The 23,806-nt window shown below is 41.5% G+C and overlaps 1 protein-coding gene across 2 annotated transcripts in view; it reads left to right on the top strand.

Annotated features, from left to right (window-relative positions):
* The window catches only part of LOC132815014 (matrix metalloproteinase-16-like), a 251,756-nt gene that overhangs the window by 206,511 nt on the left and 21,439 nt on the right, over positions 1 to 23,806 (top strand). For both annotated transcript variants that reach the window (XM_060823644.1, XM_060823645.1), the window contains one exon: positions 85 to 223. In XM_060823644.1, coding sequence (XP_060679627.1) covers positions 85 to 223 — 139 coding nt within the window. The remainder of the gene's footprint in view (positions 1 to 84; positions 224 to 23,806) is intronic.

Below are 23,806 nucleotides of genomic sequence, written 5' to 3'. Positions count from 1 at the left end.
GTTTCATGTGTAAATGTACACAAATGTAAACAGTAGACACAAATGCTGCAGAACAAATATAACCCGAGTACTTTCCAATTGCAGGACCATTGGTTTTGGCGTGTTCGAAACAATAAAGTTCTGGATGGTTACCCCATGCAGATTGCTTATTTCTGGAGGGGTTTGCCTTCAAACATTGATGCAGTGTATGAGCGGCCTGATGGGAAATTTGTGTTTTTTAAAGGTGAGTGTGATCATTGTCACCAGAGAAAAAAGTGATTTCTGTCTGAGATTTCAAGCATCCTCAGTGATTTTGTTTAATTGTGCTGTTTACAATTAACAGAAACTGCTCCTTTTTAAACATTGTATGCTCCAGAAGTTTGCTATTTAATTTTATGTTAATCCAATTTTTAAAAACTGTGTTCATGAAAATTAAATTTTGAAGGTTAAACATAGTTAAGACATTATCTGAATTTATGCAAAGTTTATTCCTGTACACAATTGTACTTTTGCAATATATGATGAAAAGCATTATTAATCAAATCTTTTGTCATTTATTAATCAAATATGACTGCAGTCAGAGATTGAAGAAGGTGTTATTTATCAGACAATTAATTATTTGGTTTGACTCCATTGTCACTCACAAAATAGTAAAAATTACAGTATTACACTTCAGAATTGAACTTATGTAAAACTGATATACTGAATTATCCTCATGAGTACAGCTAGAATCAAGAAAAGTAATGATTTTGTTCAATTGCCTCAGTGCTTTGATGCATGACATAAAATGATATTGTGTCTCACACCTGTTCAGAAAGACTTTCAAATAAGTTCTGTTCTCTGAGATTTATATGTAGGATTTCACAAGGCTATTCAAAGAAGATGCTGATATTCGAATATTTTTGTTTCCAAGCCTTACTTACTCAAACTCTGCCAAGCTGGAAGCATGAATCCAGTTCCAATCTGGCTGCAGAAAATCTACAAAAGTAGCCAATAATGAAGGACCCTTTTAGATATTAGGAAGGAAAGCAACAGAAGTGAAAGGAATCGCCACTTTGAGGAGCATGCAAAGCTTTTGCAATGAATTAAGTAGCAAAGACATGAACAACCAGATTTATACCACCAAGGCAGGAAGCTCAAGTCAAGAAATTGTTTTCTCCTTGGAAACAACTACCTTATGCATGGTTTTTACACTAGTATTGGGAGTGTGGGGCATGGGTGTGACTATTCAGATGTGGCCATAAAGGAATTCAAGTGCTTAGATGAGCAGTTCCAGAAATCTGCCCGTGTTCTCTGAGATTTCAGCTCACTTTAATCTTCCTTCCCAAACCCTCCACATGCCCCCTCCCACTCCATGCCCCTCACCCTATCCTTATGTCATCAATACCCCTTATGCCACCTCCTTAACACTCATTCAATATCCTTTTTGGAAAGACTTCAGACCCATATAGAATTGAAAACAAATTAAGCTTCAGACCACTTAAACAAGCTCTCATTCATACACAATTGTTACTGAAAAAGAAGCGCCCCTATCATCTAACCCTCAAGCGCTGAATAAGCCTGAATTTGTGAGGAGTATCATTGACAGACGCATTAGGACAGTCAGTCAGGCCCACGGTGTGACGCACTTGTGTGTTTCCATGGCAACGCCTCAAACAGCAGAGTCTGCCTGCAACCAATCAGAACTTTCTCTTAATTCAGAAAATGTTGGTTTTCTCCTCAAATTTGTATTCTTGCAAAATGGCCTGATCAATACAAGATGAGAAACATCAAAACCAAAGTCTCTTTTTCATGAATGTTCACGTTCAGTATTACCAAATGACTGTTTTAACGTTCAAATCAAACAATTGACTTGGGTTAAAAATGCATGGTTATCTGCATCTGACCTTTCTTGACTACAGCTGATGATCCCATTAATGATGACTTAAATTTGCTATATCCTGATATGCTAAGATGAAAAAAAGCATTGATGGAGCGGGAGAGTTATAAAGTGTTTAAGACACATCAGTTAGCCCTGGTTAACCAATATTTCAATGTTACCGAGTTCTGGCAGAAACTCCTGTCACCTAGATTAAAATCTACCAAAAGTTCAGACATGCTTTAGACACATCCATCACAATTTTCAGTCTGTCACAAACACAGATTCACATTCCAACCTTGAATGGAGGGAAGTCTCTTAACATTAGCAGACCAATGTGAAAGCCCTCCAGTAGTGAGTGACTAGCAGCCCCAGTAGCCAAAGTGGGCACTGCTGCAGTGAGGGTACAGACAGTGTGGAATAAAAACAGGAAGTACAATAACTTCATTATTCAAAAAGCTATAATTGTCTGACCCTCATTTTGGATGGGCAAGCTGTGGCCCAACATCCATTACAGAGCAAGAGAAGATGGTCATTCATTTGACCTCATGTACTAAGCCCCCTCCTCCAACTAGACACACCCTCCCCCAACAACCAGACAAAAAGTCTCCAGTCCTGTACTCAATCATTGACCATAGTCCGCTGTGGCTGCCTTCATTACCAATTGCTAATGCCGGTTGGACCGGAAATGGATCCTTAACAGACCAAATGTAATTCCACTAAACTGGCTGCCATTCTTTGCCAGGAGACAGTTGATGCAACCCTAAGCTGATCTCAGCATCAGTATCAGGTGGAGGACTGGCACAGTCCTAAGCGGCCTGGTAAATGCATCTCCCTGCCTTTGATTTGGGCCTCAAACCTTTCTAAAGCTCGCTTTTCAAACCATGAAATAACTTTGATTCTGCTGTGTGAATAGGGTAGTTGTGAAATGACAATCCCTTACATTGACTAGGCTAACACATGAAGATTGTCCATTTGAAGTGTGAAGGCTGCTAATGGCAGTAGAATCACATTCCGGCAGCCTTTAAGGAAAGAAGGTGACAGTGTTGAGTTAAAGAGATTGAGCCATGAGTTCTCCTCTATTTTGTACTTCTTCCGAACAAGATTACATAAGACTGTAACACATAGGAGCAGAAATTAGGCCATTCAGCCCATCGAGTCTGATCCACCATTCAATCATGGCTGATAAGTTTCTCAACCCCATTCTCCTGCTTTCTCCCCATAACCCTTGATTTCCTTGATACTCAAGAACAGATCTATCTCCATCTTTAATATACTCAATGATCTGACCTCCAGTGCCTTCTGTGGCAATGAATTCCATAGATTCACCACTCTCTGACTGAGGAAGTTTCTCCTGATCTCTGTTCTAAAGGGTCTTCCCTTTACTCTAGAGCTGTGCCCTCGGGTCCTAGTCTCTCCTACCAATAGAAACATCTTCCCAACATCCACTCTGTCCAGGCCGTTCGATATTCTGTCTATTTCAATTAGACCCCCCCTCCTCCTTCTAAACTCCATCAAGTATAGACCCAGAGCCCTCAGACATTCCTCATATATAAAGCTTTTCATTCCTGGGAAAATTCTCGTGAACGCCCTCTGAAAATGTTCCAAGTCCAGTTGTACTATTACATTTTAGAATGCGACTTGATATCATGAGCTCTTAGTTTCTTTGCAGCATAAATTCACCCATTGAAGAAAGCATATGACATGTAAAACATGCAAAATCTAGATCCTCCAGTTCTGATGAAGAATCCCCAGGCTTTAAACATCGACTCTGTTTTCTTCCCACAGAGGCTGCCAGACCTGCTGAGCTTCTCTAGCAACGTTTGTTTTTTGTTTCAGATGCTCCAATACCTAATTCCTTGAAAAACAGAATTTCTAACCTCAAGAATGAGTTCTGTAAATTACCCTAACAAATGTAAACACAATCATAAAAATGCTTTCAATTGCAATCTAATGCACCAGATAACAATGATGTGGGATTGATTCAGACATTTGTTTTATGTCCATGGATTTTTCCAAAGTTTTAACTTAACTGGAGTTAAATTTTATAGATTGTAAATTGGACATCTGATGTAACTCTGTTTTCACAATCTGGGTTATGTTAAAATTGGGACTCTTAATATCACTGCAATATAAAACATTCCACTTAGGGTAGCCCAGAAAATCATTAAATGGTGCTGTAAAGTTTACACAAAACCTACATGGAGCTTTAACCTTATAAACAGGATTTTATAGAAAATTGAATTTTACATAAAATGGACTTTTAACATTAATTTAAAGGGAATAAAAGTTTTACACACAATTCTGCCCAAAAGCCCATTCTGTCACTTTTATTAATCATAGAAACTAATGCCATATTACTTTTTTTTCTGAATAATCCCTCAATACACTTATTTCTCATGTAATTAGTTTCTTCTCATTAAATACCTCAAATGACTTTACATTTCTTATCTTCCAACACAGTGGCTGTTACATTATACATAAGCTGTGACAAAAATAGATTTTCTTTGTTTGAAGTCAAGGATTCTGCCACCCTCTTCTAAATTTATCTTTTAGAGAAAACATTCCCTGTCTGTCTTTGTTAACTCCTTTCATTATTTTGAACTTCTCAATAAGGTCATCCCTTACCCTCAAGAGAATGAGATTTATAGTTGTTATCTGCTATTCAACCTTAATTAATTTCATCATCCTATTTAACTTTCCATTGGACTTTCCCTGGGTTCACATATTTTACTTAATGTGGGACACCAGAAACAGTACAACATATTCCAATTGGGATCTGCTGGCATTTACAGAAGAGGAAAAAGAGCTAGAGCCGAGGCAGTGAAAAGGACAGAAAGAGCAAGAGGAATGTGCATAACCATTCACAGAGAGAAGGCTCACATTATAGGAAGGAGTAGCTATAACAAAACTCCTGAAGTGCATGGTGATTATCTTAACGGGGCTAATCTGAAGAGGTCCAAAATAACTCTGCAGATGCTGGTATCCTGTCATCAAGTCACGTTTTATTTACATGGGGAGAGTCCTTGAAGCTGATCCAGCTCTGTCAGAGCCAGCTCTCAGAGTGAACAGGATGGCTGATACTCCTGTTCATATCTGTCAGCCAGAGCTCCCTGATTGGACCAGGCTAACAGCCCCAAACACAGAATTCATACTCCATGAGGTCCTCCTGGCTGACCTAAATGCAATCACTACATCCTCTCGCCCACGCACACACACCCCCACCATCACCACCCTTTGAGTCCAAGTTGATAGGCCAGTTCATTTTTTCGTAGATCTTTCTGAGGTGTTTTAGCACTGGGACAGGTTCCTCCAACTCTGCCTCTGATACAGGTGGTGTGTAATGTAACAGCAGCTTGTGTCTGGTGTGTCTCGGAAGAAATTCATTCTATTCATCAGGTGGCTAAGGCATCAAAACAGCGACATCTGCCATGTCCAATGTCAGATTCTAAGGTATCTTCAATGCTTGATGGAGACAGAGACAACAGATTCCACAAGAGTTGGAAAGCTGTTGAGGAGCCAGGCACATTTTGCTCCTGTACCCTTTGCACGTTTGCAGCTTTCATATGGTCCACGTACTTGTTCAGGACCGTCACACCTACCCAAACTTTATACACCATTGGACCTGATCTCATATCAACCATGCCTCTTACCCATGCAGGGCCATTTTAGCAGTTCCTGCACCAAGCTTCATCCCCTGAAGTAAACTGTCTCTCACCCTTAGCAGAGCCTTGCTTCTAGCATTGGCCTTCCTGATGCCATTACACCCTCCCCCTTCGGGTCTGGAAAGACCAGATTTAACCCGGTGCAGAGCCTTCTGCCCATTAGCAACTGTGCTGGAGCAATCCCTGTCCTTACATAGAACATAGAACATAGAAAAATACAGCGCAGTACAGGCCCTTTGGCCCTCGATGTTGCGCCGACCAAAGCCTACCTAACCTACACTAGCCCAATAACCTCCATATGCTTATCCAATGCCCGCTTAAATGACCATAAAGAGGGAGAGTCCACCACTGCTACTGGCAGGGCATTCCATGAACTCACAACCCGCTGAGTAAAGAATCTACCCCTAACATCTGTCCTATACCTACCACCCCTTAATTTAAAGCTGTGTCCCCTAGTAACAGCTGACTCCATTAGCGGAAAAAGGTTCTCACTGTCAACCCATCTAAACCCCTAATCATCCTATACACCTCTATCAAATCTCCCCTAAACCTTCTTTTCTCCAATGAGAACAGCCCCAAGTGCCTCAGCCTTTCTTCATAAGATCTTCCTACCATGCCAGGCAACATCCTGGTAAACCTCCTCTGCACTCGTTCCAATGCCTCCACCTCCTTCCTATAGTATGGCGACCAAAACTGCACACAATACTCCAGATGAGGCCACACCAGAGCCTTATACAACTGCAACATGACCACAGGACTCCGGAACTCAATTCCTCTACCAATAAAGCCCAGTACACCATATGCCTTCTTCACAGCACTATTTATCTGGGTGGCAACTTTCAGAGATCTGTGTACATGGACACCAAGATCCCTCTGCTCATCCACACTACCAAGTAGCCTACCATTAGCCCAGTAATCCATCTTCTTGTTACTCCTACCAAAGTGAATGACTTCACACTTAGCTACATTGAATTCCATTTGCCACCTTTCTGCCCAGCTCTGCAACTTATCTATATCCCGCTGTAACCTGCCACATCCTTCTTCGCTGTCCACAACTCCACCGACTTTCGTGTCATCCGCAAACTTGCTCACCCAGCTTTCAAGCCCCTCCTCTAGGTCATTTATAAAAATGACAAACAGCAATGGTCCCAAAACAGATCCTTGTGGAACACCGCTAGTAACTTCACTCCAAGATGAACCTATACCATCAACTACTACCCTCTGTCTCCTTCCAGCCAGCCAATTCCTAATCCAAACCTCTAATGCACCCTCAATGCCATACCTCCGTAGTTTTTGCATTAGCCTACCATGGGGTACCTTATCGAACGCCTTGCTAAAATCCATATACACCACATCTACTGCTTTTCCCTCGTCCACTTCCTTGATCACCTTCTCAAAGAACTCAATAAGGTTTGTGAGGCACGACCTGCCCTTCACAAAACCATGCTGACTATCCTTGATCACATTATTCCTATCCAGATGTTCATGTGTGAGGGTTGTCCTAAAATCAAATAGGAACCAGGAGAGTTTGGTGTCTGGTGAAGCTATAGGCTGTTTCTTTAAGCCTGTCTTCAAAGTTTAGTCTGCTCTTTCTGCTAGATCATTCGATAATGGATGGTACGGAGCTGTCATTATATGTTGAAAACCATTCACCTTTCGGAAATACTCACATGCCTTACTGGTAAACAATGGCTTGTTATCTGTGACCGACATTTCCGGGAGTCCATGTATTGCAAAAGATGCATGAGGTTTTTATTGTCATTTCCCCGTTGGATGAATGAACTCTGCACACATCCAGCCACTTTGAGTGGCCATTCGCAGTGACTAAGAACATTGAGTTGATGAAAGGACCTGCCCAGTCAACGTGTAACCAAGTCCAGGAATGACCATTCCAATGAATGTGGGGGAGCTGCAGCCAGTATTTTTTGACCATGTTAGCACTCTGAACACTGCCCCACCAATGCGGTTATGTCCACATCCAGTCCTGGCCACCAGACATACCTTTTCGCCAACATCTTCATTTTGGGAACCCCTGGATGACCCTGGTGGAGTTCAGCCAGTATCCAACCTGTGCTCGGAAGAGTCACTCTTGCTCCCCATTAAAAAATGCAGTCTTCTACTGTGATTGGGTCTCTCCGGGTCCGAAAAGGTTTCAATTCTGGTTATGATGACCCTTTTGTTTCTGCCATTACCAACAGCTATTTCAGTTTTGCCGGGACCAGATCTTTCTGAATCCAAAGCCTGTTATTGTCATGTGTGACTGGAAATGTGTCCAGAAACTTTAAAACCATTGCAGACTGTTGCAATGGCAGTACCACCAGTAGTGTAACTGCCAGCGGGAGACAGCTCAATGCATCTGCATTTGCTACTAGGCCTTCCAGTCAGTGATGAAGGGCTTATGCCTGAAACATCAATTCTCCTGCTCCTCGGATACTGCCTGACTGACTGTGCTTTTCTAGCACCACACTCTTCGACTCCCAATCAGTGTTCTAACTCATAATTATTGGTGATAACTTTGGAACTTTGGAAAATTGCTGCAGTGCATCTCGTAGCAAGTACACGGGTTGATGGTGGAGGAAGTGGATGTAGTACCAATCAATCAAGATCCTTTGACAGCACCTTCCAAACCTATGACCACTTCAACAACGACAAGAGCAGCAGATACATTGGATGATCTGCAAATTTCCGTCCCAGCCATGCACTTTCCTGACTAGGATATATATTGCTGTTTCTTCACTGAGGCTTGGTCAAAATCCTGGAATTCCGTCCCTCAGGATATTGTTGGACCGCCAGCATATGGGCTGCAAAGGTGAAAGAAAACAGCTCACCACCACCTTCTTGAGAGCAACAAGGGATGGGCAATAAGTGCTGACTAGCCAGCGATACCGTCATCCCACAGGTGAATATATATGCAACAAGATCCTGGTGAGTGTTTTTTCCCCTGCAGAATCTCTCCTCCTGCAAGCCGGTGTTATCAGACGATATCATTTTCTCTCTTGCATAATCCAATTTAATTCGCAATTGAAGTGATTTAAATGGCACACGAACTCACTACATTCATTCAGCAATGGTCAGTGGGAAGGAACAACACCAAAATGGATTCCAATCAATATAGTCCTGTGGTATATGTGAACAGGGAAGAGGACATAGTGTGGTCACAGAAACATTGATCTCATGAATGAGGTTGCTGGGAACATTAATGCCCAGTACAGTAGAGGCCAATCTGGCCTCTCTTGACCAGGTTGGATATTCCCTATTGTTGCCATATTAATTGAATAATTAATTAATTGAGCATGATATCTTTTTCTAACCTGGAGTAGTTATTGCAGTTCTTTGGGCTGGCCAAGCTGGTTGTTCCCTCACCATGGAATCTTGCTGGTGTTCCCATGGCTCCGAAATCAGTTTACACACCAGGGAGAGTAGGACCTGTCTCTGACGGAGCAAAAAATGATGGCAAGTGAGATATGTTCATCAGGTGAGCGTCCAAATGTAGGATTCCTAATGTTGACGATGTTGCTCCTGGTTTAGTTCCTGTGATGGTGGATTTAGAACCTTAACACTGGGGCACAAGAAGCTTATTTCCATGCATTTGCATCTCATTCATAATATTGGGGGCCACAACTTTTCACTTCATATGTTAATGATCTGAATGAAGGAACTGAGGGCATTCTGGCTAAGTTTGCAGATAGCTGGACAGACTGGTAGTATTGAGGAGGTGGGAAAGCTACAGAAAGATTTAGACAAGTTAGGGGAGTGGGCTAAGAAGTAGTAGATGGAGTACAATGTGGGAAAGTGTGAGATCGTGCTCTTTAGTAGGAAGAATAGAGGCATGGACTATTTTCTAAATGGGAAGAAAATTCAGAATCTGGAGTACAAAGGGATTTGGGGGTCCGAGTCCAGATTTCTCTGAAGGTGAACTTGCAGGTTGAGTTGGTAATTAGGAAGGCAAATGCAAAGTTGTTATTCACCTCGAGGGGACTAGAATATGAAAGCAGGGATGTAATTCTTACGCTCTAAAATGCTCTGGTCAGACCACATTTGGAGTATTATGAGCAATTTTGGGCCCCATATCTCAGGAAGGATATACTGGCCCTGGAGGGTATTCAGAGGAGGTTCATGAGAATGATCCCAGGAATCAAAGGCTAAACATAAGAGGAATAATTGAGGACTCTGGGAGTATACTCGATGCAGTTTAGAAAGATGAGGGGGTTCTGATTGAAACTTAGAGAATACTGAATGGCCTGGACAGCATGGGCAATGAGAAAATAATTCCATTGGCAGAACGGCTAGGACCCGAGGGCACAGCCTTAGAGTAAAAGGAAAATGTAATGTGAATAGTTAAGTGATTGTTTTTGAGCAGCATGGACGGAATGGACCAAAGGGCTTTTTCTGTGCTGCAACTCTCTGACTGTATGACTGGGCCAGGTAAGCTGCTACCACATGCTGAAAGTGTGATGTTGACAATGCACGGTATCTCCCTTTAGAATGGAGATAAGGAGAAACTTCTTCAGCCAGGGAGTGGTGAACCTGTGGAATTCATTGCCACAGAAGGCTGTGGAGGGCAGGTCATTGAATACGTTTAAGACAGAGATAGGTTCTTGTTTGCTGAGGGGATCAAAGGTTATGAGGAGAAAGCGGGAAAATAGTGTTGATAAATCTGTCAGCCATGATCGAATGGTGGAGCAGACTCAATAGTCCAAATGACTTACCTTCTGCTGCTATGGTCTTATGGTCTTAATAACCCAACTCAATATATTAGCATCGCATTTCCACAAGGGAGAATCTCAATGCCACAAAGCCCTGACTGGTAAAGCAGAGTGAGTAGCTCGCAGCTTGATTTGCCAATGTCCATTGCGGTTTATAGAATGGCTGTTCCAGCCATTTAGAGACCAAGGTCTTTCTACTGTGCTGGAGACAGACGTCTTGAGATGGTGAGGAGCCACCTGATGTGACAGTGAATCAATCAGAAAGGGGCAGACATATCAACGTATGATACCATGCAGTGTCAAAATCACACTTACAGCATGTAGTAGCAGCTTACCTGGAAAACAGTCATATAGTCAGAGAGCTGCAGCACAGAAAAAGACCTTTGGCACATTGCATCCGCCGCCAGTCAAAAACAATCACTTAACTATTCGCATTGTATTTTCCAGCTCTTGGCCCATAACCTTGTATGTCTTGGCATTGCAAGTGCACATGTAAATGCTCCTTAAATGTTATGAGGGTTTTTGCCTCTACCACCCTCAGAAGCAGTGAGTTCCAAATCCCACCACTCTCTGAGTGAAAATGTTATTTTCTCACATCTCTACATCTCTTGCCCCTTACCTTTTTTTCTATGGCCCCAGTCATTGATCTCTCCATTAAGTGGAGAAGTCCCTTTGTGTCTACCCTATCAACGTCCCCTCATAATTTTGAAAATGTCAATCATATCTTCCCCTCCTCAGTCTCCACTGCTCTAAAGAAAGCAATCCCTATCCTTCCAATTTTTCTTCATAACTGAAACTCTCCAACCCAGAGAACATCATGGTAAAACTCCTCTGTATCCTTTCCAGTGCAATCATATCTCTCCTGTAATGTGGATTCCAGAACGACACATAGTACTCTAGCTGTGGCCTAACCAATGGTTTTTACAGATTTGGCGTAAACTCTTAAACTCTGCCTCAACTAATGAAGCTAAGTATTCCATATGTCTTTTTAACACTCTATTCACCTGTCCTGAAACCTTAAGGGATCAGTATACATGCAAATCAAGGTCTCTGTGATCCTCGGCGCTTCCCAGGATCCCACCAAAAGCATCCTAAGGGGCAACTTTTTCATGACGAGGATGGTGCTTGTATGAAATAAGCTTCTAAAGGAGGCTGGTCCAAGTACAACATTTAAAAGATATCTGGATGGGTGTATGAATAGGAAGGATTTAGGGAGATATGTCAAATAGAATTAGTTGATTTAGGATATCTGATCAGCATGGACAAGTTGGACCAAAGGGTCTGTTTCCATGCTGTACATCTCTGGCTCTATTCATACAGCACCTTGCATTTCTCCAGGTTGAATTTCATTTGCCACAAACCACGTACCTGACTAGCCTGACTATATCCTCTTGTCATCGAAGGCTACATTCCTCTCTATTTACCACATCATCAATTTTTGTTTCATCTGCAAATTTACTGATCAACCCTCTAAATTCAAGTCAAGGTCATTCATATAAACTACAACCAGCAAGAGCCCCAACACTGACTTCGCTGGGTAGAGTCTTCCGGTCAGAAAAAATCCCTCAGCCATTACCCTCTACTACCACTCAGCCAATTGTGGATCCAATTAACCAAATGTCGTTAGATTTTATGGGTGTTTATCTTTGTAAGCAGGCTCCCGTGTGGGACCTTATCAAAAGCCTTGCTCAAGTCCAAGTAGACTACATCAAAAACATTGCCTTCATCTACACACCCGGTCTCCAATCAAGTTAGTCGGAAATGACATCCCCTTTTCGATGATGACTGTTCTTGATTTTCTCCAAATGCAGATTAATTCTGTCCCTCAGAATTGCTTCCAAAAATTTCTCCAACACTAAACTGAGACTGACCAGCTAGTAACTTCTTGGTTTATCCCTTGCTTCCTTCTTGAATAACAGTCCCACATTGGCTGTCCTCCAGTCCACCTCTCCTGCGACCAGAAAGGATTTGAAAGTTTTTACAAGCACCCCTGCTATTTCCTCCCTTGCCTAATATCAGTGACCTGGGATACAATTCATCTGGCCCTGGATATTTAGCTACTTTTAAGTCTGTCAGACTGCTCAGAACGTCCTTTCGACAATGCTAATTTCTTTAATTCTGTCATCAGCTGTCTCCCTGATATTTGTGCCTATATTTTCCCTCTCACTGAGCATGTGCTTGAAGAAAATAATGATATGTGAAAGTCAAGTGGGTTAAGTGTTCAGTGGAATGAGTGTGGACTCCAGTCAGTCAGGAGATATTGCTACAATCAGTCATGGTAATAGCCTGATGCCAGTCCAGGCATTGGTATTAGCCAGTCAGCTGCTTGATCTTGTGGTCCAGATATTGGGCCACAGTCGGTCCTCATGGCCACTAAAGATGTTGATCAGTCAGTGTCCTGCAGAGAAATTAGGGCAATTGGTCAGTAATTGAGGGGATCGTCAGGGTTAGTCCATGGGGCCTTGGGGAAAGAAAGCAGCTGAACAATGGGATGAGTCCCATTGTACAGGGTTGCTAAGGGAATAGTAGCAGTGATGGGGCAATTGCAGGTATTAGGGTGGGACCTGACAGTTAAATGCCTCTGGTTAAATGATGCTGGAGAGATAATAGTGGGGTAAAAGGAAATGGCTGAGGAACTGACTAATTACTTCACGTCAGTCTTCGCTGTGGAAGACACGAGTATTATCCCAAAAGTTCAAGAGAGTGAGGGGGGCAGAGCTGAGCATGATGGCCGTCACCAAGGAAAGGGTGCGAGAAAAATTGAACAGCCTGAAGATGGATAAGTCATCTGGACCAGATGGACTATATCCCAGAGTTCTAATACTTGAAGGCCTTTGACAAAGTGCCGCACAGGAAACTGCTGAGTTGGATAAGGGCCCATGGTGTTAGAGGCAGGATGCTAGCATGAATAGAAACTCAGCTGTCTGGCAGAAAGTATAAAGTGGGGATAAAAGAATCCTTCTTTGGATGGCAGCCGGTGACAAGTGGTGTTCCACAAGGCTCAATGTTGGGACCACAACTTTTCACTTTATACATTAACAATCTAGTTGAAGGAACCAAGGATATTCTGGCTAAGTTTGCAGATGATAGAAAGGTAGGGAGAGGGACAGATAGCATTCAGGAGGCAGGGAGGCTACAGAAGGATTTGGACAGGTTAGGAGAGTGAACAAAGAAGTGGCAAGTGGAGTACAATGTGGAAACGTATGAGGTCATGCACTTTTGTGAGAAGAATAGAAGCATGGAACTTTTTCGAAACAGGGAGAAAATTCAGAAGTCTGATGTGCAAAGAGACTTGGGAGTTCTAGTCCAGGATTCTCTCAAGGTAAACTGGCAGGTTGAGACAGTAGTTAGGAAGGCAAATGCAATGATGGCATTTATTTCAAGAGGACTTGAATATAAAAACAAGATGTACTTCTGAGGTTCTGTAAGGCTCTGGTCAGACTACATTTGGAGTATTGTGTGCAGTTTTGGGCCCTATATCTCAGGAATGATATACTGGTCCTGAAGTGTGTTCAGAGGAGGCTCACAAGAACGGTCCCAGGAATGAAAAGCTTTAGAAATGAGGAACAATTGAGGACTCTGGGTCTATACTGAATGAAGCTTAAAAGGATGAGGGGGGAAATCTAATAGAACCATACAGGATAGTGAATGGCCTGGACAGAGTGGGTGTTAGGAAGATGTTTCCATTGGTAGGAGAGACCATGACCCGAGAACACAGCCTTAGAGTAAACGTGAAGACTTTTTAGAATGGAAATAAGGAGAAACTTATTTAGCCAGAGAGTGGCGAATCTGAATTCACTGCCACAGAAGCCTGTGGAGGCCAGGTCATTAAATATATTTTAAGACAGAAATAGAGTTGTTGTTGAGTATCAAGAGGATCAAGGGTTACAGGGAGAAAGTGGGAAAATGGGGTTAAGAAACTTATCAGCCATGATTGAATGGCAGAGCAGACTCGATGAGCTAAATGGCCTAATTTCAGCTCCTATGTCTTATGGTCTTATGATTGTTGATAGGTTGCTCTCAAACTAACTGGGAGATGCTGGCAAAGTGGAAAATTCCTCATTCCCTTATTGTTTGATTCAAGGCTGAAGATAATGAAGGGGTAAGCTGAGTGTAGAAGAACACTCAGACCTGCATTCAGCATTGCTGGCTATTCATTATCACAGTGGAGACAGCTCCGAGCTGTGCTGCTCCCTCTGCCCAGGCTGCCTTGTCCTCTGTAGTGGCTTATTGTTGTGGTCAGCAAGGAAGAGGACCGACCTTCTCTCCATCACCTGTCTACCAGCACCTCCACATCATTCTCCATTAACCAAGGAGCAAGCTTAGATTCTTCATTGCCACCTGGCCAGTGTTCAGAGGCAAGCACCTCAGTGTGAGGGGTAGTTTGGAGGTTGCAGCCACTGAAGTGGTATCCTGCTGGACCAGTATCCTGGAAGCTTAGCAATTCCAGCAGTGGTGTGCACTCGCATCTCACTTGCAATGTAATTCAATGAGGGATGCATTTTAAGTGATAAGGTGAGAAGTGTTTGATCAACATATGAGATCACTCACCCCAATCTTTGGGAATGCTGGCAGTCACTCTCTTCATTCTTTAACTTCAACTGGGAAAATCCTGGCCACCATTTTAGCAGATTACCAAATGATGGATGCAATACATACAATGCAATTCTAAAACATTTGCGGGAAGTGCAGTAGAAACTCAGCAGGTCTGGCAACATCTCTTAGCTGAGAAACAAAGTTAGCATTTCAAATCCAGTGTGATTTTTCTTCAAAAACCCTTCTAAACAGCTTCAGAGCTTAAACACTGTTTTTCCCTTCCCAAATATGCTGGGTTACTCCAGCACTTTTAGTTTTTATTTCAGATTTCCAACATCTGCAGTAATGTGCATTGTGCTTTTCACCTTCACATTTTAAAAGCAAAGGTGCACTGTGTGAATATTAGTATTGTGATTATATCCCCCATGAAGGTTTTTCATTTCCATAACTAACTCAGACTGAGAACGCCCAAAACTGAATGTGCTGGGCTAGGAGAGACATTAAAACTTTTAAAATCTCCAACCCATCTTTAATCCACCCTCTTATGCAGTTAACAGAACTGGTATAAATGAAGGGTGGCCGATCTAATCAAATTTTAATGTGGCTGGCCATCTTTGATTTATCCTAAGCCTAAGGAAAGTCAGGGGTCTGAGGAAAGGTTGGGATCTTCTGAGGCCTCTCTAGCTGCCCCCGTAAGAAACACTCCCCCATGCGATAGCTCCACAATCCTCTAAACAGCAGCAAGGAACCTATCTGCAGGATCAACCAGATCGGCCTGCAGGAGGGAATTTGTCAAAGGTATGCACCCTCATACCATCAAAAGTCCACAGCATATAGAGAAACTAAATTTGCCTGTGTTTCCTATTAGAAACTATTGACACATCTCACCCTACCCATTGCATAGCACTGAAACATATCATTTTAGCTCAACTGGACGATGTCTGTTTATATTGTGGAGCAGCCAATGTTGAACTGGGATGAACGAAGTAAAAAATCACACAACTTTCGACTTGGGCTGGATTATAATTTGAGAATGGGCTCCTTCCTACAAGGAGAGAACACCTCCCCTCACCTCAGAGGCCAGAGGACACAGGGAAAACCAGGCAGGCTTCCCATTGGGCCTGCCACCCATTACATCTGACAGTGATGTCGATGGAAGTTCAGAAAAGCAGTGACTGTGGAGAAGAGAGAACAAGATGGACTGAGACACTGTTTGAAATCACTTCAGGATGAGAAGTCATTCAGACCCGATGCTGGAAAGCTGAAAACCTGGCACATTGAGAAAATTAGTGGGAGAGAATTAGGAATTTAAATGAAACACAAGAGCACTGGAACAGGGTAGAATGATCAAAGAAGAAAAAAAATCTCAGAATAGTAAGGACACAAACCAAGTCAGAATGTGGTTACAAAAGCCACACCACCACTGCAACATTCTTGGGGGAAAGGGTACAGCCAAACAAGGAAGCTTCAGTGAAATGAAAGATGGTATTTTCACACCTCAGCCAGAGCCTACAACCTTGATCAGATTAGACAAAAATCAGTAAAACCAAAAAATTCATGCCATTCTGAATGAGAAGAAAATAATCTGATGTTTCCTTGGTAACAAAATATTTATTTCTTGTAGGATGAATGCTTATTGAATGCTAGAGGAACCTGTATTTGTCCAGGAGTATATGTGGTGATATTGTGCCCTTTGCTTCAGTTCATCCTGTCAATTGATAATAACATTTGTCTGTCAGTGTAGTCAAAACAGCAGACAAATGATTTCCAGTTTAGGGAATTAACAAACCTCAGGAGGGCATAAACAGAATAAGTGAGCTGGGCAGATCTCTGATAAAGCCTGTGATTGTCTGACTCGATTTTTCCTTGTGTGGCTTAGTATCATATTTGTTTTATAATGCTCTTGTAATGCACTAGAGACCTTTATTATTTTTGAGAAAGACTGAAAAATATGTCATTGTCTTTTTCCATTTTTCCCACTAATATTTTCTCATTGCTGCTTTTAAAATATAATCTTACCCACCTAAAAACCTGAGTTGTTAAATTGGCTCAAAAACAGGTATTAATAAGTTTTGCTGACATTTTGAAAATTTGTACCTACAAAGAATAGCATTTCAAAGCCAGGTAGTATACAAGTCCAATTCCTCTGGCATTGATGGAACATCGTCAGACACTGAGGATGTGAGTGACTGTATAGGTGTAAATGGATATGTAAGTGGATGAAGTGTTGGGACATTAGCAGCTGGGTAGGAAATGGAGGTGCATGGGGTGACACCTGGTTAGAGCGGCAGTTGGATAGGTATATGGAGTGGCAGTAGTTGTGTAAGGTGAGTGTGGGTCTTAAATGGGGGTGGGCAGATGCTGTCAGGGAACTAATTATGAGTTTAAGGGAGGAATAAAAGGGCCAATTGTGCATTTACCAAGCAGTTAGACTAATTTTTTTAAGAATAACTATCCACGTGACTATATCAGATTCAACCAAAGTCTCCAACTCGAACTCAAGAGTCAAAGACTTTTTGAAGAGTCCCAGGGATAATGGGAATTGCCCATTCAGAGTTCAAACTTCCTAGGCAATTCCAAGAGTCAGTGCGTCAGGAATTCTATGGGTTCCCAAAGCAGAGTTTGCCTCATAGTTCCAAGGCTCACCAGGTCTAAGGGCAGAAGATTTGGGTCATTGCCTTATCCCTTATTCTTAGAGTACTGTAATGTGTGCTAGCATTGCATGTGTATTCAAGAGCTTTTGAATCGTTAACAAAGGCTGAGAGTCCTATCAGGTCTGCAAGGTCTAACTGCACATCTTCAAAGCTTCGCCCATCAACCTATTTTGCAACATGCCTCCAAGTAATTAATACTCAGCCATACAAAATGAAGAGACGAGTATATTTTCCACAACTAAAAACCAGCATATATATTTTGGATCATTGTAATTAATTGGATTTTCTACAATCTGAAGAATAGCCCAAAGAAGAGTCCTACATCAACAAATGTTTGTTCAATCATGTACTTATATAAATTGACTACTTTTGTTTTCCATGTCCTGATGCTTCTAAGAGGGTTTGCCTTTTTCAGCAACACAGAAAGGCTTCTTAACTGAGACTGAAAGTTGTTTTTCATACTCATCAGTCATCCAATTTAAGAGACATTAGGCTGCAGATCGGTCTGCAGCTCCACACAGATCATTTGATATAATGTCCATACATCAATAAAGAGCCTCAGAAATGCAGCTTGTTACTAAGTTACAGGTTATTTTATTGTGAATTTTGTGTCTTGTCTATTAGGTGAAACTGAAAACCACTTAAAGCTATTAATCAGCCACTGGAAAAGTGCACCATAGGATTGAGAGATTATTGAAACATATTGCAGCTCTTCCTACTGTAATGGGAAAGCAGTGCTCTGCCAGGATAACAAGTCTGCTGGAATGAAAGATCAGGTGGAATGACAGGACATTGTGAAATCACTAACTATGAACAGCTAAGCATTCAATTCATGCTGATGTCAAGAAAAGTGGACAGTTCAGTGACTCCCAGACTCCCTTACAGCAAAGAGAGCTGCAGGTCCACCAATGTCTTTTGTGAATTAAAGTGAAGTTGTTAGTGGTAGAGAAGTTATTCCAATAGTGATTAGCTTTAGTATTGGGTGTCGAGAAACAACTACTCACACTAAAAGGAAAATACAGAGGAAACATCAAACGAAATGTTTCAGGGAATGAAGCATTTTTTAAAAAATGAACCATTACAAAGCTTTATTAAACTACTGAATCAAAATTTGCTAGCTCTTCACAGTATTTATATATTTAAAAATATATAATCCACAAGTTCAATTTTCCTGTTGGATTCTACAGCAGTTTTAGATTGCTATGGCATGCATTTGTTTCCAGCTTGATCATACATATTTCCTTTTTGAATTTTATCTCAGTATTTATACCTGCAGGATTGACTTGTTGGTTCAGTGTATTTTAAAAGACTATTTCTCATATCACTGCCTTGCGAGCAGAATGAGATTGTGATAAATATGAGAAATTTTTCACAATATTTCAGGGCATTTCATAATACTCCACGCTCCTGCACTGGCTATTTATAGCTGCTGAAATAAGTTCAGCTCAAAAACTCCATAATCTTTTCCTTTCTTACAATCAGAAGTTCCATTAGCCTCGACCAACATTACAAATAATCTGACTAGCAATCTTTGACAAATTTCAGGAGATAGGCCAGGTTTAATGTTGTCTAATGCTAAATTTCCGATGTGTTGATGAAGACGGAAATAATTTTTTTCGATTGTACCGATAAAATAATTCTACCAACATTTCTGAGAATGAGTAGTTACATGTGACCTCACAGATGTGTATAACTGAATGCACCTTCTTGATAAGCTCAATTAAATTGCAATGCTTGGTAGACCTGGGGACTGAAAACAGCAATTCTCCACACAGCAGGATCTCTTATTGACTTGGTCTCTGCCATCATAGAAAGTCTATCAGGCTGTGAGAGTTGACAGCATGGTTCCATTGGGAAAGGATAGCAAATGAGCTGTGAGTCACCTTGAACTAGTCTCACATATCCTTTCAGTGCAGCTCAGGAGTTTAACGAACATGCAAGGAGAGATCACAAAGTGGTTGTAAATCCTACTGGTGCAACTGAACATTTTAACCAGCACAATTTGCTCTGCCTGTGTACGGTGAAATCTCCCACAGTGCACTCATTCAAATACAGGTACAGTCATCAGTGGTCTGGATGGCTTCAACAAAAACAAAAATTGTGCTGGTTGCCTCTTAAAGTGGCACTTCTTGTTGATGACACTGATTAAAACTTGCATTTTCTACTTTGTTTTGTGCTGAGATTAGGTTGAAGAATGATACCTAAGGGGTATGTGGGACAACCCATGTTAACAATAGGCTTTGAGTGTTTGGATCAGTAAAGTTCAAACCTAATGGCAACAAATAAACATCAATTCAATGGTGCAATGTGTAGAAGCAAAAAGAGGAAAGAATAGGATTAATCTAATTAAAAGGCTGTTTTGATGGGATGAAAGGTACTTCTGATTGCTATACTGTTTGTTTGAAAGGCACACAATAATCAACTTGAGACAAGTGTGCAACACATCAAAACCCCCAAGACAGTAAGGTGTGTGCAAATTACCACAAGCTGCCTTTAATTCAGGTACTTATTTTAAAAATTCCACAGATAATCAAAATTACTAAAGCTTTGTTGCATGTAGCAACCAAAGTAAGATCCTTCAAGTCAGCAAGTTAAACTTCACAATTCAACTTAGCTATTACCTGATTAATGGTGGAATCTAGCTAGGATTCCAACCAACAGTGTCTGTCTCTGGATGCCCAGGGTTCGATCCTGGGGCATTCCGAAGTTGATTTCTTATTGGATTTTCTGTCTTGTTAAGGTTGTGGTGTGACATTATTTATGACACTTCTGAAGTTAGAAGGTCTGTAGTTTGCTTTCTTATCAGCTGCAGCTTCTCTATTCTTCGTTGCATTCAGTGTTAACTGTCTGTTCAAAACACAGCCTACTTTGCCATTAACTCCTTAAATTCTTCTGCAGGACAGTCTTTAGTGCCCCTTTGTCACAAGGCAACTAATTATTACACAGATATTATTTCCTGTCTCCCAGGAATTAATTTGTTTATCCTATTTTAACTCCTTTCTCCCAGGGATAGTTAATTGCTTTTAGCTTCTTTATCTCAGTTTATTTCAGCAAATGTTATTGTTGATTCTTGCAACCTATGAACAGTTATAGAGTCATACAGGTGTACAGCGCGGAAACAGACCCTTCGGTCCAACCCGACCAGTTGACAATTTTGGTGTCATCTGCAAACTTACTAACTGTGCCTCTTATGCTCACATCACAAAAAGTAGAGGACCCAGCACCGATCCTCGTGGCACTCCACTGGTCACAGGCCTCCAGTCTGAAAAACAACCCTCCACCACCACCATCTGTCTTCTACTTTTGAGCCAGTTCTGTATCTGAATGGCTGGTTCTCCATGTATTCCATGAGATCTAACCTTGCTAACCAGTCTCCCATGGGGAACCTTGTCGAAAGCTTTACTGAAGTCCATATAGATCAGATCAACCGCACTGCCCTCAGCAATCCTTTTTTACTTCTTCAAAAAACTCAATCAAGATGGTGAGACATGATTTCCCATGCACAAAGCCATGTTGACTATCCCTAATCAGTCCTTGACTTTCCAAATACATGTACATCCTGTCTCTCAGGATGCCCTCCAACAATTTGCCCACCACCGACATTCGGCTCACTGGTCTATAGTTCCCTGGCTTGTCCTTACCACCCTTCTTAAACAGTGGCACCATGTTAGCCAACCTCCAGTCTTCCGGCACCTCATGTGTGTCTATCGATGATACAAATATCTCAGCAAGAGGCCCAGCAATCACTTCTCTAGCTTCCCACAGAGTTCAAGGGTACACCTAATCAGGACCTGGGGATTTATCCACCTTCATGGATTTCAAGACATCCAGCACTTCCTCCTCTGTAATATGGACATTTTGCAAGGTGTCACCATCTATTTCCCTACAGTCAGTGTCTTCCCTATCCTTTTCCACAGTAACTACTGATGCAAAATACTCGTTTAAAATCTCCCCTATTTTCTGTGGCTCCACACAAAGGCCGCCTTGCTGATCTTTGAGGGGCCCTATTCTCTCCCTAGTTACCCTTTTGTCCTTAATGTATTTGTAAAAACCCTTTGGATTCTCCTTAATTCTATTTGCCAAAGCTATCTCATGTCCCCTTTTTGCCCTCCTGATTTCCCTCTTAGTTACACTCTAACTGCCTTTATATTCTTCTAAGGATTCACTCGATCTATTCTGCCTCTAACTTACATAGGCTTCCTTCTTTTTCTTAACCAAACCCTCAATTTCTTTAGTTATCCAGCATTCCGTATACCTACCAACCTTTCCTTTCACCCTAACAGGAATATACTTTCTCTGGATTCTCGTGATCTCACTTCTGAAGGCTTCCCATTTTCCAGCCGTCCCTTTACCTGCGAACATCTGCCCCACATCAGCTTTCGAAGGTTCTTGCCTAATACCATCAAAATTGGCTTTTCTGCAATTTAGAACTTCAACTTTTAGATCTGGTCTATCCTTTTCCATCACAATTTTAAATTTAATAGAATTATGGTCGTTGGCCCCAAAGTGCTCCCCCACTGACACCTCAGTCACCTGTCCTGCCTTATTTTCCAAGAGAGTAGGTCAAGTTTTGCACCTTCCCTCGTAGGTACGTCCACATACTGAATCAGAAAGTTTTCTTGTACACACTTAGCAAATTCTTCTCCAACTAAACCCTTAACATTAGGCAGTCCTAGTCGATGTTTGGAAAGTTAAAATCACCTATCATAACCACCCTATTTTTCTTACAGATAGCTGAGATCTCCTTACAAGTTTGTTTCTCAATTTCCCTCTGACTACTAGGAGGTCTATAATACAATCCCAATAAGGTGATCATCTCTTTCTTACTTCTCAGTTCCACCCAAATATCTTCCCTGGATGTATTTCCAGGAATATCCTCCCTTAGCATAGCTGTAATGCTATCCCTTATCAAAACGCCATTCCCCCTCCTCTAGTTCTGAAGTTTACCTATATGACAAAGGATACAATTCCAAACTCCCGTACTCATGCTGAAGTTTCTGGGAGCTGCGCAAAGCACCATGAATCCATGCCCATTAGGAAACAGAAGGTACGCAGCGTGGAGCTTTAGACCCAAACATCTGGGATTCAGATGAAGGAGGCACTTTTGACCATTTTACCCCATTCTTCCAATTTGTATGCAATTGTTCTGAGCTTGGACCTTTACTTCAGGACTGTTCCATACAGGTCACTTAGCTATGAAGCCTGCACATGATATCCACAGATATCTATTTGGAATCTACTTTCAACCACACACTTTAATACATCCCGTTGCCTGAGCTTGCAAACATCAAACAGATACATCAGGATATCATTTAAACAAATGTGATGTCAAGGAGTCCTAGCAGAACTGATATCAATGAAAATCGATGAGAAATCTCTCCACTGGTTGGAATCAAACCTAACATAAGGAAGTTTTTGTAGTTCTTGCAGGTCAATCATCTCAGTCCCAGGACATTGCTGCTTTTTAGTGATGTCCCTCAGCCTCGATAATAGTTGGTAGAATTCTGGGAAGATCTGCCACAAGCCAAATGCATTCTTTATAGAGGAGCTCAGAGTACGAGCAGAAGGACCAAACCTTCCTGGAAAACAGTGGTGTTATGAATTCTTAATAATATCAAATATTAATTTGAATTGTAATTTCATTGGCTGGATTCACACATCAGACTTCTAAAAAAGCAATTTAAGTTGATAATGGATGTTTTCACAAAATGAGAGGATTCACTAAAATGGCTGCCAATAAGACACACGGTCTACAAAGACCACCAGAGACAACAATCCATGAAGAGGTTTTGTTCGGGGAGGTGTTAACATAATCCTAAATTTATACTTATCAAACATGGAGATATAAAGTATGTAAGAGGTCTTGTGGAACCTTGGCTAAAATGACTGGAGACCTGAGCTAACAAAACTTTTGAAATGTGCAATAGATTTTTGAACTCAGAAAAAGAACTTAGAGTGGTGTGACCAGGCAAGCTTTGAGTGTGTACCCAAGCTTCCAGAATGAATTAGCAGGAATAATATGCATTGCTCTCTCTCTGCACCCCCCCACCCCCACCCCCCTGCTCTCTCTCTCACCCCACAGCCCTCCACCTTATACTATCATAAGTTGTCCACTTGCAGTGAAAAACATTTTCCAGTTGTCAAGACAATTAACTGCTCATCCACTGAAAGAATTGGCTCATTGAATGTGAACCATTTTTATTAGCTTTGTTAATATCTACCAAACTTGTAATATGACACATTGGTTTTCTATGATCCATCATTAACTATTACAGTTGATACATTATTGTAATTTGAAAAATCTGAATCTTGTTTTGGAAAACCAGCAGCAAAATGTACACAGTGTCCATAGTAACAAATAGTGACAGTCAATTGCCAAGACCACTTTAAGTTTGTAAATACTTTGTA

This window comes from Hemiscyllium ocellatum, chromosome 4 (assembly GCF_020745735.1).
Source record: "Hemiscyllium ocellatum isolate sHemOce1 chromosome 4, sHemOce1.pat.X.cur, whole genome shotgun sequence".
Lineage (NCBI taxonomy): Eukaryota > Metazoa > Chordata > Chondrichthyes > Orectolobiformes > Hemiscylliidae > Hemiscyllium > Hemiscyllium ocellatum.
Note: the sequence above shows the minus strand (reverse complement) of the source record. Positions and strands in the feature narration are given on the sequence as shown.